General features: G+C 38.5%; 1 protein-coding gene across 8 annotated transcripts in view; it reads right to left on the bottom strand.

The window, feature by feature from the left end:
• Nnt (nicotinamide nucleotide transhydrogenase) overlaps positions 1-6906 on the bottom strand; it is a 93621-nt gene extending 86715 nt beyond the window's left edge. The window contains exons 1-4 of one of the 8 annotated variants that reach the window (XM_047555540.1): positions 6725-6906; positions 4866-4948; positions 2364-2486; positions 1745-1938 (exon numbers count right to left, since the gene is read on the bottom strand). In XM_047555540.1, the coding sequence (XP_047411496.1) occupies positions 1745-1895 (151 nt within the window). In that variant the 5' untranslated portion in view covers positions 1896-1938; positions 2364-2486; positions 4866-4948; positions 6725-6906. Of the gene's footprint in view, positions 1-1744; positions 1939-2363; positions 2487-4865; positions 4949-6323; positions 6482-6724 lie in introns of those variants that run through there. The other 7 variants (XM_047555539.1, XM_047555536.1, XM_047555542.1 and 4 more) reach the window with 7 other exon arrangements.
• Positions 6907-18914: the final 12008 nt, after the last annotated feature.

The raw sequence follows: 18914 nt of genomic DNA, 5'->3' as shown, positions 1-18914 counted from the left end.
GAAAATAGTAAAGAATGGGAAAGAATTAAACATTCCCCCCTTTCTAGTACAATTTCAAGCTAACTAATTAATAAGAGGAAAATGTTTCTTTATAAAAAAAAATTCTAGCTAATATATGAAGATAGAATGATACAATATTAGATACAAAAACAAATACAATGTAGAAAGAAAGATAGATCATTCTTTGAACAAGCCAGAAGAGGAGGAGGAGAAGAGGAGAGGGAAAGAAGGGAGAGGAAAAGGAGGAAGAAAAAGAAAAGGAAAAAAAGGAGGAAAGGAACAAAGAAAGGTAAGAAAAGAAACAACTGAGAAAATCTGACTGGAATTATTTTCCATGCTTCTCTATGTGGTAAATTAACTATATTAAGGGACAAATAGAATTTTTATCTTTGAGGGACAAAAAAAGTAACCAGAAAATAATTAAGAACCAGAAATTAAATAAAAATCTTACATGCAGTTAATAGAGATCTTGAAATTTATTAGTTTATTCACAGGGCAAGTCTCATGTCCTCAAGTTATTTATTTTATGCACACTGGGTAATCTGGCTTTCCATAGCAGTTTAAAAGAAAGCATCTGAAGATAAATTTGGGAGCTCTTAGGTAAAGGTACCCTGGAAATAGTGACTTTTCATCTAAGAACAAGGAAAGAGGCTCTGAAGTCTACTTAAGGCAGACATAAAACTCAGCAGCGGTGTAGAGTACCTTAATGAACAAGCAGTCCCACAAATTTAAAAATGAAGAAAGGTATTATTTTTTATATCAAAAGTTGACTCCAAACATCCATTTTGTCCCTCTACCTTAGTACCAGAAGGCCATTTTTAGCTAGGTATGTTGCCATCTGGAAAAAAAAAAAAAAATGTCCAAGTCTTCTTCATAAATGGTCACGTGCCTGAAGTGTGGTCAATGAGGGGAAAATAGAGACCCCGGGATGGTCTTGAGAAGACTGCTGAAAGGGAGCTTACTCAACTTAGAACAGTCCCCTCTCAGCCTCTCCTTCTTCAGGCCAATTCTGCAGAACAGAAGCAAGTGGGAGGGTCACGTGAGGGAAGGCCTAGTAGGACCCTGGAAGATTTCAGTTCCTATTCTGCATGCACTGGAAAGTCAGTGGTCAATTTGGAGAGAAGAGACCTGATCTTATATCTTTTAAAGATTCTTCCATAAAGTGCAGAACAGACTGTAGGAGGGCAGAGGTAGAAAGCTCTGAGACCATTTAGAAGATCGGTGCTTCAGTCCAGGGCAGATGGTGGTGACTTGGACCAAGGAATGTTGAGAGGAAGACAGTGTAGACACAATGTAGAGCTGACCTTTACCTATTCAGAGGATGTAGGATCACTCCAGGGTTTCTGACCTGAGCGACTGAGATGAAGTTGCTCTTTGTTAAATTAGGAAACACTAATATTTAATTCTTAATTCCTGAGCACAGATGAGCTATACATGGTATAAACCCTCAATACTAATTGGAAACAAGGGAAGGCTGCTAGAAGAAATGGATATGATGACCAACAGCCTCCCAGGTACAACTGATTTATCTTTTATCTTTTTCTATTTTCTTTTCTTTTCTTTTAATAAAGGTAATCAGGAATTTCTACACATGGAAAATACAAGACAGCACTCACTTGTTTTTTATTTAAAATAATCACTTAAAAGCACCAAGTTATAAAACTGTATGGCTTTTCCTTTAATCTACCATCAGGAGAGCTATTAGTACCTATGACTTAAATCAAACACTCAAGGAAGATTTTACCTGGTTTCTCAGGAGCTTTACACCACAGTGCCTGATGAGTATGAAATGTTCGTAAAACATCCTTTTTCCCAGGTAGAACTTTACAGGACCCCAAATTGCTAAGTAAAGGACATGAACACCCAGTCACCACTGTTTTTAGTAGGTTCGCCATGATGATAAGAGCTCCCAACGTTCCAAATCCTCAAGACAAATTACTAAGGAAAGAAAAGAAAAGGATTATGTACCAAAGAAAACAATACTTTCTTTTTAACATAAAGAAACATAGATTTCTAATCTAAAGAGCTTGGAATATAATGGTTATAGATAGACATCTACAAAGAATTTATTTGCCTAATCCTTTATTTCAAGAAGATGCTTCAAAATTCGTTTCCAATTCAGGTATTTAAAATTTGAAATCCATTTTCCCACTAAACTGGAATCATAAACTCATTATTTAATTCCAAGCTAATCACACAAGTGTATTTGATCCTTAATGTAGACTAAGAATTTAAAGACACTGTATCAAGTCATCTGTGCAATTTACCTTCTAAGTCAACAATGTGCAGCAAAAAATTGCATATAATCAAAGTTACCTCTAAATTTCCCTCAAATTATCTAAAATACTACAAGTCTGACTTACATTAGGCCACCAGGTTGTAAAGAAAACACTGCCATCCAGGGTAGTTAGATGCTCAGTCAGTGAGATCCTCTGAACTAAGACTGACTAAGTGAACTGGAAACTCTTAATCTGCCAAGTGCACATCTGAAGAAAAGTAAACATGCGTGGAATATGGCTCCAGGAAAAAGAAAGAAAAATTCCATGCCATGTTTACCACATAGACTTATGTTTGAAAATATGGGAATAAAGTATTTTTGTTAGTGGTTGTGACAAGTGGCTACTTTTTGCCAGTTCTAACCAGGCTGAGTAAAGGGTCACTGGTCTTTGCTGTTACTAGGCTCTTGCCCTCCTTGACAGATTCCCAGGGATGCATGGAAGACACTCCCACCATCCTCACACTCCCAATGTTCCTCCACTTTTCTCTTCTTTCCTTCAAGAAAGGGAAGAAGCAAAGGACCTAGGACTAAATCCACTCATTCTGCCTGTAGGTTCTGATCTATTAGGTGGGCACTCATGGGGCCAAGCACCAGATCTCAACACACTCTATGAACACTCTATAGACACCAGAGGAAGAGAGATTTCACTTATTTTTTAATTGCAAGACCGCTGCCACAACTCCCTGAAGAAACTAAAAAAAAAAACAACAGAAAGAAACGTTGACAATAGAGCAGAGCAGCCAGGGCTTATATACAAGATGCCCTTTAATTCAACAAACACGTGCCTCATTTTTTTATATTTTTATATTTTTATATTTTTTTATATTTTTATAGATGAGTTCGCTCATCTATAAAAACTACTTAGGAGAGCAGGTTTGCAGGGCCCTTTTAGGCTCTAAAAATTTTAAGATTAGATGAGATTTTGCGGTGTTTTAAGATTGAAGTTTTATTTCTTCACCTGTTACTCAGAGGTCTTGCCCTTAGGAATACTTATAGAATCAAAATGGAATGGTTTATCCACTTGGAGATAAGAAAATCAACAAGTAATAACACTACAAGGCAAAGTAGTAATACAAATTCAGAGTTCTTGGATGGATCAAAGAAGGTGATCCTGTCCTCTTAGAGGGCTCAGAAAAGAAAGGGAAAGTACTAGAGGAAAATAAAATAAAAAAGCAAATGAAGAGGGAGCTTGTTGGGGCTGGGGAGATAACTCAGTTGGTAGAGTGCTTGCCTTGCAAACACAAGGCCCTGGGTTCAATCCCCAGCACCACAAAAAAAAAAAAAAAAAGAAGAAGAAGAAGAAGAGGGAGCATGCAAGATAAGTTCAGGCACACAATTTAAAATGTATATGAAGAATCCTTTGCATGTGAACAGATGGTTTTACATTTACAGGGTTTTCCCACATGTCATTTCATTTCAGTCTCAAAGCATTCTCAAGTCCCATAAATATTCTCCTCATTCATTCATGGGTCACACATAGGGTTATTTGTGGCTGAGAAAGCAGAGCAAATTAATTCAAAATTCAGCCACCCATTCAAAAAATTAATTAAAGCTATGCCAAGAACTGTTGGAGATATAAAGAAATACAAGATAATTCTTGTTTTGAGGGAGACTTTTTTCCTACCCTTATTGAATGACCTCAGCTTATCCCAACCTCCCCACCTAGTTTCTCTCCAACAAACACCATTCTCACAGGATTGACAAAGCTCTCCGAGACTTCATCAGCAAATGAATGAAGTTGGCTCTAATAGAGTCCTGTATTGTCCAAGTTTGCCACTCCCTGGTTATTCCATCTGAACCTCTCTGAGCCTCCTCTGCTCATCTAGCTAAAAAAAAGAAAAAGCATAAAAGGCCCAGGTTTCCAGGGGGGTTTTAGGTTCTAGAAGTCCTATGATTAGATAAGATTTTACAGTATTTTAAAGCTGAAGTCCTATTTCATGGCCTGGAGTCTGGAAAATTTGTCCTGCCTATTTGAAAAATGATAATGTGATCCTGAACAGTTCCTTCTTAAGGGCATGAGACATCAATACAACCAAGGCCTTCGGAAGCCAAATTCTCCAAAAAACAAAAAAGGTCCACATAATTCAAGTTATAAACATAGAGAGCAAAGATCAGGAAGTATTTTATTGACAAGAGCAGTCCATTTCAGTAAACCTAAATTAAATACACATGATCTGAAAGATATTCAGGGAATATCTGAACTACCTCATCAGTGGCTGGGATCTGTATATTCCAGAGATTGCACCCCATTTTAATGATCATATTTCCCCTATCTGCACTTTAAAGTTCTCTGCTATTTTGTCAAAGCTTTTATGGCTTTGAAGCAATAAAAAGAACATTTTACAACTCAAAGTTGAAAAGAAAAAAAATTTTTTTTTTCAGTATGGCATTCATGATGTGGTCATTTCATGTAAATTATTTGGGTAACTATCTCCCCTGATAGATTTCAAATTGTTGAAGGCAAATAGCCAACCCAGCAGAGGACAACATAGAGGGTGAGGGTGAACTGTGTGTGAGGTTGGCAAGTCACTTAAATCTCTGTACTCAAGTTCCTCATCTTTAAAATGGGAATAATCATAACACCTACCTCATAGGATGTGGAGAGGATCAAAGGAACACAATATCCTGATTAGCTGTTATATTCACTTTGTTATTACCTCTGGCCCAGTCCTTTGCACAAAACAGAGGAAGTCAGTAAGTTTTTGTTGTTTTGTTTATTGCAGTATTGGGAATGGAACCCAGGGCCTCCTGAACACGCTAGGAAAACGCTCCACCACTGAGTTACATTCCTAATCCCTCAGTATTTTTTGACTGAATAACTAGGGCTAGGTATACTGAAGCCTAAGTAACTATAAACACATTCTGCAAGCAGTTTCAGTAAATTTCCTTTGAAAATGAAATGTCAGTGTAACCTTGTGGAAAACAGATATTATCAGCAAAGTTTAAGTCACCCTTAGCATGCCTACCAATAACTTTTTATCCCAAACTGGAAGGAAAAAAAAAGCCAAGCTTTGCAAAAAAAAGGGGGTGAGTGAGATGAGGGGAACATTTCAAATAAGAGAAAGTAGGCACACAAGTCCCACCCCCTCTGAATAGTCTGAGCTACAAGACTCCAGACAGCAGTCCTCTAAAGGACTGCAGGCACCACAGGGCGAATAAAGGACACCTCAAACATAAACAAGTCATGCTTTTAAAAGCGAGACATACCAACAAGGACACAATACTCAGGCAAGCTTAGTCTGGCGGGCGGTGTGACCTCGCCCAAAGCCACCAGTGCCACAGCCACCGACATCAGCGCACCCCTCCCTCGGCAACTAAACTGCCACCCTCCAGCACCTGCCCCGGACCGCTATTTATAACCTCCCCCGCAGCACATTGGCCCAAGCTGCATAACAATCATTCTGCTCTGGAGTTTGAATCAGCTTTGTCCAAGCTGCCCGCTCAGCCGTCTCTCCCCCCTTCGCCAGTCCAGGCCCCTCTTGGCCACGCAGAAGCTTGCATCCACCACCAGCAGCCCGCCTAACATAGTCACAACTTTTGCTGGTATCGCCCATGTCTCCAGTCGGGTACCCACCCCGAACTCCCTCAAGGTTCAAGCACAATTATGGGGCGCCAGCAGCCAGCTGCACCCCCATCAAAAGTCCTCGTTGACCTCTCTCTTCAACACCCCGCCCCGCGCTCTTGTGGCCGAAATGACCCCATCGGACTATCGCGGTTCTCCAAAGCTCCAAGATCTGCACCTGCACAGGTGCCGCCTTTGCCCTGCCCCCGAGGGACTCAGTTCCCGAATCCAACCGCCCATTCCCTTCCATGTTACTCCAGGAAGGCATAAGAAAGGGGCCCTCAAGGCACAGTTCTGCTTCCCCAAGTCTCAGGCCTGCGGGCGCACCCAGTCTCTAGGGCACTGCCGACCCCGCCCCCTTCTGCTCCTTGACAGGTCTCCTTCCCCGCCCGGGCCTGGGTGGTCCCGGTAGCCGCCCCCTGCCCCAGCTGCGCCCTGGGCGCGTGCCCATGCTGCTCTCTCCGCCAGCGCTGCCACGCTCACCTGGGCAGGGAGGCCGGGCGGCCGTGCGCGCCGCCGGGTGCGAGGGAACGCCGCGCTGGCAGACCCGGGCTCGGGCCGCGAAGCTGCGCCTCCAACCCGGAAGAACAGCCCCAACCCTGCGGCGGCGGCGACCGCCACGTGACTGCAGCGCTACCCCCCCGCTCGGGCCCGGCGCCCCCTCCCCACTCCCCTTCTTGGCGCTGGACTTTTTCCTGCCTGGTCCCCTCCTTCCGGATGCGAAAGAGACCTCAAGAAAATGCCCCCTTTGAGCTCAAAAGCCGGTTACCCGCAAGGGGTCTTTCCACTCCCAGTGGCAGCCCAAACCTCTTTGTCTCGGCCTGGGCCCGGAGACCCCAGCCCCGCCTCCGCGCCTTCCCTAGGCCCGTCCTTGTCAATCAAACCTGGTGCCAAACTCGGCCACCGAAGTTTTCAGGAATTCATTTGTCCTCTTCCCCTAGAGAATCAGTTACAAAGTGTAATTTCCTCTCTGGTGTCCCACCAGAACAAATGAACGAATAATATAACTCCACTCTTGGTGCTTGCCTTTCTTCTAGCTCTCTAGGAAAAAAATCCCAACTTCTGTAACAAGAGAAGACCATAGGGAAAAGGGAGGAGGTGGAAGGCGGGAATAGGGGCGTTGTTTTTCCATTCTGGCGTGGGAGGTGGAGTTAAATTCTTAAGAAACGAAGTCAAGGCCCGAAAATTAACACATATCTGCGTGTTTGTCTTCCAGCAACAGAGCCAGCCTAGAAGTCCTCTTGCAATACTGTTACATACCCAACGTTGGAACGCACCCTCAGTGGACTTTGGTTAACTTTACTAATCAGGCCTACGCTGCTTTCGGCAACATTATTAAAGAACTTAAAAACTAATGACCTGATCTTTCTTTTCGAGTAGTTCTGTTACTTTTTCTGCCACTGTATTCTGGCTAGAAGTGGGAGAACAAAATATGTAGTGTAAAATGATCACTTACCCAAAGTAGAATCATCATAAAGTCTCACAGTAAGGTCACTTCTTTTTAATATTTTATTTGAAATATTTAAAAGGCATAAGGCAAAACAGGTATTCCACATCTTTAAAAAGAACTGAACCGCAGAGAATCGCTTACTTTGAGAAAGTGCTTTACGTTAACCGGCACAAAAGGTCAATCGGCTAATGGACTCCCGCTGCGATCCAAACGAGGTAAAACATTGTCACTGTCCTGGAGAGTTCAAAGACAGGAAAGGACACAGCCCTATGTTTTAAAATAATAATGAAGCATGGTAAGTACAACCACAGAAACAGGTTCAAGATACTGCAGCTACAATGAGGCAGGTGCAGTAGATAAGGATTTAAAACAGCTCTTGGCTCGGGATGTTGCTCAAAATAAGAGCGTATGAACAAGGTCTGGGATTGATCCACCACAATCAATCAATAAATTCTCTTAATATAAAACATTGGGGGGATGGTTCTCTTTCTGGGCTTAAATCGGTGATTCCCAGCTAGGGGCAATTTTGTTCAAAGGGACATCTGGCAACTTTCAGAGACAATTTCGTTGCTGCAAATACAGACGAGAATTCTAATGGTTAGAAACCAAGGATGCTTCTAAACACTTCATATATCACAGGGCAGGCCCTGTGAAAGCGTTATCAGCCCCAAATTCAGTAGTGCCAAGCATAAGAAATTCCTACTTAAGTTAATGTTCAATATGTTATTAAAATTAATGTATGATTATATTACATAAGAACAAATCCAAAGATAATACACTGCTTATCAGTTTTGAAAATAGTGAACTATAACTTTAATAGTAAGCATGATTATTTCACTCTGCTCATTTGTATAACAATTTGGACTTCATTGCTTCAGGTGAAACTTCTTATTTGGAAAGCTAGGTTTTAAGTGTAAGTTCTTACATATAATCATGTATATTAATTCACAGAGGGAGGACGCCAAAAATTGGATTAAGTTCCAAAGGTTTGCTTGGAAGTTGCTTCTGAATCTTAGACACTAAGAAAAAAATTTTTTTTGTAAAAATTCTATATTCCCCATGAAGTAGTAATGACCCTACCTGTTTTGCTCTCTACTCTTTCCTCTTTGGCTATTTTGGCCTCTGAATGCTCATCTTAGAATAGATAAAAATGCACGTTTTTATTAACTATTGCTTTTATTTGATACTTTAATTTTAACTATACTTTGAAATTAGGATACTTCTCAAAATTTAAACCTTGAAAATTTAAGAGACTTTGTAGCCACAACAGCTTAAAAATAATATTTAATACTTAGGGTCCTAATGTATCAGAAATAAAAAGGACAAAATTTTATACAAGTGCAACATTGCATTAGGATCAACTTTGAAGCCTGAAAACCACAAAGATGCTCAATAGACAAAAATAAAAGTGTAGGAGGCTAGGGTTGTGGCTCAGTGGTAAAGTGTTCACCTGGAACGTGTGAGGCACTGGGTTTGATCCTCAGCACCACATAAAAATAAAATAAATGTATTGTTTCTATCTACAACTAAAAAATACATATTTTTAAAAATCAAAAATGTAGACTGAGCCTGAAAAGATATGCTATTAAACACTGAACTCCAAAGATGACTTGCTACAAAAATCCAGCCTCTAGTTAAAACCAGGTCGGAAAATTGGTAGACTTTCATTGTGTTTATTATGTTAAACAGTGATCAGCAGTTTATTATTTCAAGCTTCACTTTTAAAAGGACAGCAGTTATTATCTAAATAAACAGCTCTAATGTGATAGAATTCTTACATTCCAGTAATATCTACCAAAGCATATACTTGATAAGTATTAAAGGAACCATCATATCAGAGCTGAGGGTGTAGCTCAGAGGCACAGCACTTGCCTAGCATGTGCTAGGCCCTGGGTTGATCCCCAGAACTACCAAAAAAAAAAAAAAAATAGAGAGAGGGAGATAAACATATTTAGTACAATCTTAGTTGTTCCTTAGGCAAGGCAATCAAGTGTTTGATCTTAGGAAATAAATATTAACTGACTAAATGAATTAATGCTAATCAACATTAACTGGAAGAGGATGAAGGAGAACTGACACTACACAGCCAGAACAAGGCTAAATAATTGGCAATTTATTTAAGCTATTTAAGTAAAACTAGAGTGTATTTGAATTTATCATGATCATCTGAAAAACTAACTCTTGCCAGTTGAGATGGTGTGGGTCTGTAGTCCCAGCTACTTAAGAGGACAAAACAGGAATTATCACTTAAGCCCAGGAGTTCAAGACCAACCTGGACAACTTAGAGAGGCCCCTTCTTTTAAAAGGAAAATAAAAAACTCTTGGCATACCTGTGTGAAACCTGTCCTCTCCAAATAAGTGCCAATTGAAAAAAATCTATATCTTTTTATCAATATAAAGATTATCAGCATAATGTTACCTTTGGGGGCCTGGGAAGATGGTAAGAGATAAGAGCTGGATTAGTATCCTAGGGCTGCTGTAAGAAATTACTATGAGGGAGATCAAAAAGATCCCTTCCTAAAATATCCTTCTTTAGCATATTTCAAGATGGTTAATCAGAGGAGCTGCAGACAAAGAAATGGCTCGGAAAACTGTCCTTTGGCGGAAGGGGGTGGAAGGGGAGATGTTACAACTTTGAATCTGTAGAAGCATACAAAGGATGCAAACAGGCTTTCTCTGACAGCCCTGTCCCCCATTTGCCAAGGAAAGATCTTTCACAAGAGGAAGAGATGGGGGTCTGACATCAGCCCCAACAGAGATTACCACAGGTGGCCTTCTGATGACTGCCTGGGAACTTTGCAGGACATTGGGTCAGCGCATTTTCCTCCCTTCTCTGACTTGCATCAATAACATTCAAAATGTTACTTAAGCTTCAATTGTCTGACCTTTCTTTAAGTCTTATGCTTTGGGTGTGGCTATCACATTTATAAATTTATATGCTTTTTTCCCTGTTAATCTGTCTATATTGCCAGTTTATTTCATAGACTAAAATCATCAAGATTTCAGAAGGAAGAGAGAAAATTTAAAGCTTCCCTACAACCACAATTTAGGTGGCTTAAAACAATGGAATTGTTGCTCTCACAGTTATGGAACCCAGAAGTTCAAAATCAAGGTTTCAGTACAGTGTATTCCTTCTGGAAGTGCTGAGGAAGAAACCTTCTGATGCCTCTCTCCTGGCTTCCAGCAGTGTTCAGCAATCTTTGGAGATCTTTGACTTGAAGACACATCTAATATCTGCTTGCATGTTCACATTGCTGCCTTCCGTGTATCTGTCTCCAATCTTCGCTCTCCTTTCTCTTAAACAGATACCAGTCAATGGACTTAAGGACCACCCTAACCCCAGGATGATTTAATATCAAGATTCTTAACTAATTACAACTACAAAGATTATATTTCCAAATAAGAGTGGATATGAATTTGGGGTTGGGGAACAGTATTCAACACACTACAGGGGTACTGTGCATTTAAGGGTATCACAATGTATTGAGCATGGTTGTTTGTTTTCAAAGACAGATGGATCTACCAGTACTTGGGTTTAAAATAAAAATTCAAATTATTTTGAGAAAATGAAGGTGAAAGTTGTTGTGTATTAAAAATTGAAAATGTTTCCTTAGTTATATACTCCATTTGCTTTCTGAAAAAACTATTTAAATGAAATTTTCCTTCAATCTATATATATCATATTCTTAGCACTATTATTAAATTACTTGATTATAAAACCCTAGAATATTTAACTTTTTAAATTGCATTTGATAATAACTCTAGATAAAATATTTTAACTGGTTTTGAAACATGTCTTTGAAGATCTTTTTTTATGCAGATGTTACCCATAACAGAAAAAGAAAAAATAAGAAATTTTGACCTCCATTGGTTTCTGACTTTCTACTGTTATCCCCTCCTACTTCCTAAACCAGCATTCACTTTTTTTACCACTTAAATGTGCAGATGTTTCAAATGTTCCCTGACTCTGTCATTTTAACTCTAATACTTTCTCCCTGACAGCCCAATGTCACTTATGCTGTAACAACTGTCAAAGCTCAATGTCCAGTCCGGACTTCACTCCTGAGCTCCAGACTCCTATGACCAACTGCCTGCTGGTCATTGCCAAGTGCAATTTCCACATAGATCTCAAGCCCAACAAGAGAAAATTCCCTTCTGCTTCCTTCCTTTTAGCTCTAACAAAATGCTGTTTCCTGATGCTTTTCTGCACTTGTCAGGCTTTTCTCATGCTTTCCCTCCTATCTGGAATGTTCTTCCTGCCTTCCCTTTTCTGTGCAGATTTGTGCTCATTCTTCAAGTCTAGCTGCTGTCTCTTCTGCAATGAAGCATTCTGGCTTTTCTGCTGTGAAGAGTCTTGTTCAGCTCTTAATTCTCAAGCTTAACACAATTCTTAGACATAGCAAGTGCTAAATGAGAGCTAGATATATACGAAGCAGCTTCTGTGGAAGAAAGAATAGAATCCTGCCTCTGAGCAAGTATTCTTGGGAAAGTTTTTTAACTATAAAATTATGGAGACAATTATTTCACAGGTTATTATGAAAGGGAGAAAAAAATGTAGAAGGAATATAGCTCAGAGTCCTGTAAGTCACAGATATGTGCAAGTACTAGGACATTGCATGTTGTAATTATTTACTTAGACTCCATGAAAGATGCAAAAGTAATTCCAAGAAGGAAAGACAGACTTTTCAATAAATGGCACTAAAGCAATTGGATATCTGTAGGCAAAAATAAAAGTGAACCCCAAGCCAGGTGTAATCGAAGAGCTAGGGAGACTGAAGTAGGAGGATTTCAAAGTTAGCCTCAGCCACTTAGCAAGGCACTTAGCAACTCAGTGAGACCCGGTATCTAAAATAAAATATTTAAAAAGGGATGGGGATATGGTTCAGTGGTTAAACACCCCTGGGGTTCAATCCCCGGTACAAAAAACAAAAACAAAAACAAAAAACCACCTCAGTCTGTCACAGTTTATGTAATAACACAGAATGGAATGGAATACTGAATTAAATACAAAACTTCCAGAAAAATATAGGAGAAACTCTCCAGAACGTAAGACTAGTCTTGACACCAAAAGCATTATTTAGTAAAGGAAAAATTAATAAGCTGAACCTTGTCAAAAACAAAACAAAACAAACAGGGGCAGGGGGAGCTGGGATATAGCTCAGTGACAGAAGGAGCAAAGGATCTCTTCAGGGTCTCTTTTATAAAAGGGTATCCTATTCATAAATCTCTGTGACCTAATCATCCGTCAAAGGCCATATTTCCTAATACTATCATCTTGGGGTTAGGATCTCAATGCATGAATTAAGGGGGAATAAACACTTGGTCCATTGCACTCTGTTATTATTGCCTATTTGTCTGATTTCCTGCACTTAAGTGTAAACTCCTTGAGGACTTGTATTTTGTTTTATTCATTCACAGGTCATCGACACCTAACAGAATGTATGGCTTTTACTAGGCAGTCAACAAATACTTGTTAAAAGGAAGGAAAAATTATGAGTTAAAATGGAAAGATCTTAGTCATTGTGTGCGAACAAAAAGATCAGTGAATAGACTGAGCCAGGAAGAAAGAGAAACAGAATATGCCAGGGCAAAATACCTCTTGCTTGATATATTAAACTTTGGCATTCCTGTTTCTTCAGTGCCAGACTTGGACTTGGTACATCATCCGATTAATGAATATTTCCAACTATTACATTACCTTAGTGCTGGCCAACAAGCACTTAGTTCAATTAGTTGAATTGTGCAATTATTTACTTAGAACTTCCTTTAAAATTTTAACTCTTTTATTTCATGCTCTGACCACCACTTTATTTTCAATTTCTTTATTTCTGACTCTTGATCTCCTTTTTCCTTCATCACCTGTTTTCGCTTTGCAACTTTTTTTTTTGCATGCCTTTATTTCATTTATTTTCATGTGGTTCTGAGGATTGAACCCAGTGCCTCACATGTGCAAGACAAGTGCTCTGCCACTGAGCTACACCCCCGCCCCTCAACTCTTCTTCATCTAGCCTCAACTACAAACAACTTCTTGGCCTCTTCCGTTTTTATCCTTCTATCTCAACTGCATAATGAAATTAAATTCCCACTAACAGGCTTCTCAGTTCCTACATCAGGTTGTCATGAAATTGTTGTTCTACAAATGTCTGGGATCCACCCTCACTGGGGCCTCTGTACCAGCCTGCAGTTCTCCTGTGACCAATCTGTTCCTACTCTGCTTTCTCTCCCAGAACACCTTTTATAACCCTTGTCAATTTCCTTAAGCTGACATTTCCTCATTTTTTACTGAGGACATGGAGATCATCTTTCTTAAGTTTCCAGTGTTCTCCCATCCTGCATTATCTGCATCTGTTTCCATTTCTAGTGAAATAGCTTTTCTTCCAATTATTTCTGATGTGTGTCCTCTGAATTTGTGATCTGCCACCTTCCTCTAATCCATTATTCCCTCAATTTTTATCCTTTTCCCAGGTGGATTCCTTTGCTTCATTGTCTTTAGCTGACATACTGATGTTTATGCCATCTTAAAAAAAAAAAAAAAAAAAAAAAACTTTTTTTTTCCAATAGCAAAGAAAAAACTTCTTCCATACACTTGCTTGCAAACTAGTCCCATAACTATTCCTCCCAGTTTTAGTCAAATTTATAGAAAGTTGCCTATACTCACTGTCTTCATTTCTTAATACTGACAATTACTTGCAACTGAATCACTCACAAGTCTGTTATTCCCATTGCTAATATCATTGGAATGCCTATTTACTGATTTATAATGAGAAAATATAACTAAAAAAGAATGGAATGTTTGCATCAGCGATCCATTTATTCTGGAGACAATATAAGCTATGGACTCTGGACTTAGAACTGGGCTGCTCACTATGTGATCTTAAGCAAATTAATCAACCTCTCTGAACCTCAGTGTTTTTATATATAAAATGAGATGAGTAACAATACCTTCATTATAGGATTGTTTTGAAGCTTAGTTAAGTAGATGAGAATTCATGTGAAGTGTGTACTTGGAATCTAGGTGCTAAATATTAGCTATTATTTTTTGTTATGTTCCTCTGAATATGCAATGTTAGACAGTAAAATTATAATGAGAAGATTACTTAGTGAATGTGCGCTAGATTTCAGAAGTGGTGGTTTATTCAGTTGTTTAGTTACCTCAGATAGGAAACACCTGATCTAGGGACTGGTGCAATCAATCTCAGGGAAGAGTGCACTTTCATGGACTCTTTAGAAACTTACTTGATACCTCTGCAACATTTGACAGTCTTCTCTCTCTCTTTTAAGCCTTTTGTTTTCTACTGGCTTCTCTGTTTTAGTCCTATGTAAACAAAGAAAACAGATCTCTCTCCATCAATCCAGTCATTAGATTTGATGTATCTCTTTCCATCTGCTGCTATACAAATTTTCTAAGCCACCTCATTTCTTCCCGTGGCTTTAGCCATCAAATCCCTAACTCAAGCAACACTCTTCTGAGCTCCAATATCATAAATTTAACTGTCCACTGAACAATTCTTCTTGGATGCTCCAGGTGTCAAATGAAATGTCCAGAATGGAATTTGAGAGAGTTCCTGTTTTCCTGAACCTGATCTCTTCTGGTATTCCCACTTTGGCTGAAGTACCAAGCCAAAATTCTGAAAGCCTTATCTCTGGCCTCTCATTAATTCTTTACATACATTCTGTTAAGTTCATCCTAAATATCTACTGAATTTGGCCCTTCTCTCCAGCTCCACTACCTCCTTAGTAGCATCATCATTTCTACCCAGAGCTTCTGCAACAGCCATCAAATGAGCCTTCCTACTTCCAGTCTCATTACCTTTCACCTACTAATCTCACACTCCTGCATATCCTCAGCACCTAGTGTCTGGCATAAAGTAGACATGCAATCATTATTTTCTGAATGAATGAAAAAGTGAATGAATGAATTCCTGTCTTCTAGAGTTTACGGTTCAGCTGAGAGATCAACATCAAACAAGTATCACTAGGCATCTGGAGATCTCAAGTAGCATTCCTGGCTATTTGAGACTGTGATAGCTTGGAACCCTGCTCCAGATGGGAGTCTCAAGTGCCCACCGTCTGGGCTTACATTTCATAGCAGGCCCAAGAGATTAGAAGAGGAAGATAATTTACACAGATGAGACCCATAAGAACAAACATATCAGCTAATTCTCCTATCTTAATGATGCCTCCACTCATTCATAATAGTATATCAGTTGACATGATTTCAGTGGGGGAGGAGTGAACTGAATTAGTTAGGGAAGTACTAGGAGTGATAGAATAAGATGATACAAGGTTTATTTATATGTGGTAGTTTTATAAGACCTTTTATTTAAAGATAATTGTAGATTTACATGTACTTGTAAGAGATGATAAGAGAAATCTTGTTTACTTTCACCTATTTTCCCCCAGTGGTAATATCTTGCATGACCATCACATCTAGGAAATTGACAATAAGAGAATCCACATACCTTAATTTTATATGCACTCCTATGCATGTATATTTAGGATCTACGCAATTTTATCACATGTGCATATTTATGTGACCATGATTACATTAAAAAGAACAGAATAGTTTCATCATAAGGATTCCTATTTTTTAAATAACCATATATATTCCCCTCCAAAACTCACCCTCTCACTGATCATGGCGACCTGTTCGGCATCTTTATAATTTTGTCATTTCAAGGCTATATAAATGGTATTGTACAACAATATTCTTTTGAGATTGGTTTATTTCATTCCACATGATTCCTTTGCAATCAAAGTTGTTATAGTAATAGTTGTTCCTTTTTCTTGCTGAGTAGTCCACAGCATATTCTTTCATTGAAGAATATCTGAGTTGTTTCCAGTTTGGGGCTATTATTAATAAAGCTGCTATAAACATTTATTGCAGGTTTTTGTGCAAACATAAATCTTTTCTCTGGGATAAATGCCCAGGAGTGCCCTTGCTGAGTTGTATGGTAGTTATCCGGTTTTTTTAGAAACTGTCAAGTGGTTTTCTGTAGTGACTATACCATTATATATTCCTACCAACAGTATTTTAATGACTTATTTTCTAAACTATTTTACATCTTTACAAGCATTCTTACATTTGTTGTCATTTTTTATTTTAGCCAGTCTGGTAAGTGGGTAATGAAATATCTTTGGGTTTTAATTTTATCTAATGGATAATTATGTTGAACATTTTTTCATGAGCTTACATGCTCTTTGTATATACCCATACATATATTTTCCCAATTTTCTTACAGGATTGTACTTTTATAGTTGAGTTTTCAGAGTTCTTTATATACTCTAGAAACATGTTTTTTGTTGGATATGTGGTTTGCAAATATTCCTTCCATCATATTTGTGAAAAATTTCTTTTAGCTGGACTTGAAAGGCTGCACTCTTTACTCCCATAAGGTTCAATGATAAACTTGAGGTCAATGAAGTTGTGAAAACCAGTCTTCTTTATCGTCCCTACACTGGTGAACCAAGGAAAGGTGAGTTCTGTTATTACAGCTTATGATGGACCAATTACTGGGCTAGGACCTAAAGGTATAGAAATGAAAAAGGTATCCTCTGTCCTCAGAAAGCTAATTTACTAGAGAAGACAATAAAACCAAATACTAACAATTTGGCACGCTAGGTACCAAAACAGAGTTTTCCCAGGATGCAACTATCATAAGGGAATGAATCTATGTCTTCCTGGAAAACATTTTTCAAGCCTAGTTTAAGGAAACACATCTTTATGGTTGTTCACAGAAGGTCCCTTTCCTGTATTACAACACATTTTCCAACCTCTCTGAAGTTAGTTTTCCAACACTCCTTTCACCATAAATTAATACAAAAAAGATATGAATGTGGAGGAGGAGCTGTTTTTGATAATTCTCGTCAGGGAGTCCCATATGGTGCTCATATTTTCATGTGTCCATATGTGTAGCCTCTTGCCATTCTGCAGTACCTAGTACCTACCAGTTGGCACAACGTCCCCAGATGGATCAGAGCCCTTGACACCTTTTCTGTTAAAATGAGGATATTAAATGCCTACTTCACAGGGTTGAAGACTAAATAAAATGATAAAGGTAAAGCTCTTGAAACAGTGGCTGGTACATAATGAAGTACTCAGTAAATATTAGTTGTTATTATCACAGTGCTAAATTCATTTACTTTACCCCCAAGTTCATTTCTTTTGTTATAAGAATAGGGCTAAAGTTACATATAGCAAACAAGGAAGGGAAAGATATCACTGATTATCTGATTTATTTGATAAAAGGAGGGTGTAAAGATGCCCTGACATCCCATGAATGCAGAATATTCTTGTCTTCACACAGGAAAGTTATGGGTGTTAGAAAGGGTGCTATCCACCATTAATGTTTTGAGGGGAAACAAAAAGGTGTGAGTACAAACAAAAACCTATGACAGAATTGGGACATCTATCTACTTCAGTGGAACATCCAGAGTAACTAATTTTATTTTATTTTATTTTATTTTATTTTATTTGGTGCTGGGGATTGAACTCAGGACCTTGTGCTTGCAAGGCAAGCACTCTACCAACTGAGCCGTATCCCCAGCCCCCAGAGTAACTAATTTTAAGGTTTTGTTTTGTTTTGTTTGCGGTACTGGGGATTGAACTCAGGGCCTTGTGCTTGCAAGGCAAGCACTCTACCAGCTGAGCTATAATTTTAAGTTTTTTGAGCATAGTTTATGGATCCTCTTAAAAAAACAAAGTTCAGATAAGAAAGGACTGATGGTCATATACAACCAAGGTTTTAAGATGTTAACACCTCAACACCACCACACTGGGCACCAAGCTTCCATCATGTCAAGCTCTGGGGGACACACTCAAACCATATCTAAGTCATGGTACTTTTATTGGAAATGCCTTTTGAGTTTCAATCAGGGATTCCCAGAATAAGTCTTCATATGTAAGTAGTCTCCAGATTCAAAAGAAAAAGTGTGTACAAAAAGAGCATCATCTCACCTAATTTTTAAATTGTAATCTTGTCTAACATTCGAAATGATCCTTTTATTCATGGTTGCCTTCATTAAAGCCATTCTTCTCATTCATTTAGGTAAAGACAATGTTTTATTAGTGAGAACATGTTTAATGAGTTTCTGACCCTAATTGAAAGGCTTCTGATGAAGATTTTTAAAAATCAAGTTCTGCTTAAATCACAGGACTAAACTCAGAATTTGTGAAGATATTTCAGTCCAAAGGTAAATATTTTTCCCTCCTTTTCTTTTCTTACATTAATGCTTCATTTGGCATTAGTGCCATTAGACCTGGCAAAATAACTCATACATAATTACTAGAACTGTGTTGTATAATGTGTTGTAGTCACTAGCCACATGAGGCTCTTAAACACCCTAAATGTGTCTAATCCTATTAAGATGTGCCTTACGTGTAAAACACAAATTGGATTTTGACTAACATGCAAAATTAGGAAATATCGCATTCATATTTTTACATTAATTACATGTTGAAATGATACTATTCTGGACATATTGGGTTAAATAAACTACATTAAAACTAATTTCACTTGATTTTTTTTACTTGTTTAACGTGTCTTCTAGATTATTTATAATTACCTAAGTGGCTTAGTATTTTCGACTCGCATTATATTTTTATTGGACAGCATTGGTAGAAG

The sequence above is a fragment of the Sciurus carolinensis genome, chromosome 6 (assembly GCF_902686445.1).
Source record: "Sciurus carolinensis chromosome 6, mSciCar1.2, whole genome shotgun sequence".
Lineage (NCBI taxonomy): Eukaryota > Metazoa > Chordata > Mammalia > Rodentia > Sciuridae > Sciurus > Sciurus carolinensis.
This window is presented reverse-complemented; position numbering and strand designations above follow the sequence as displayed.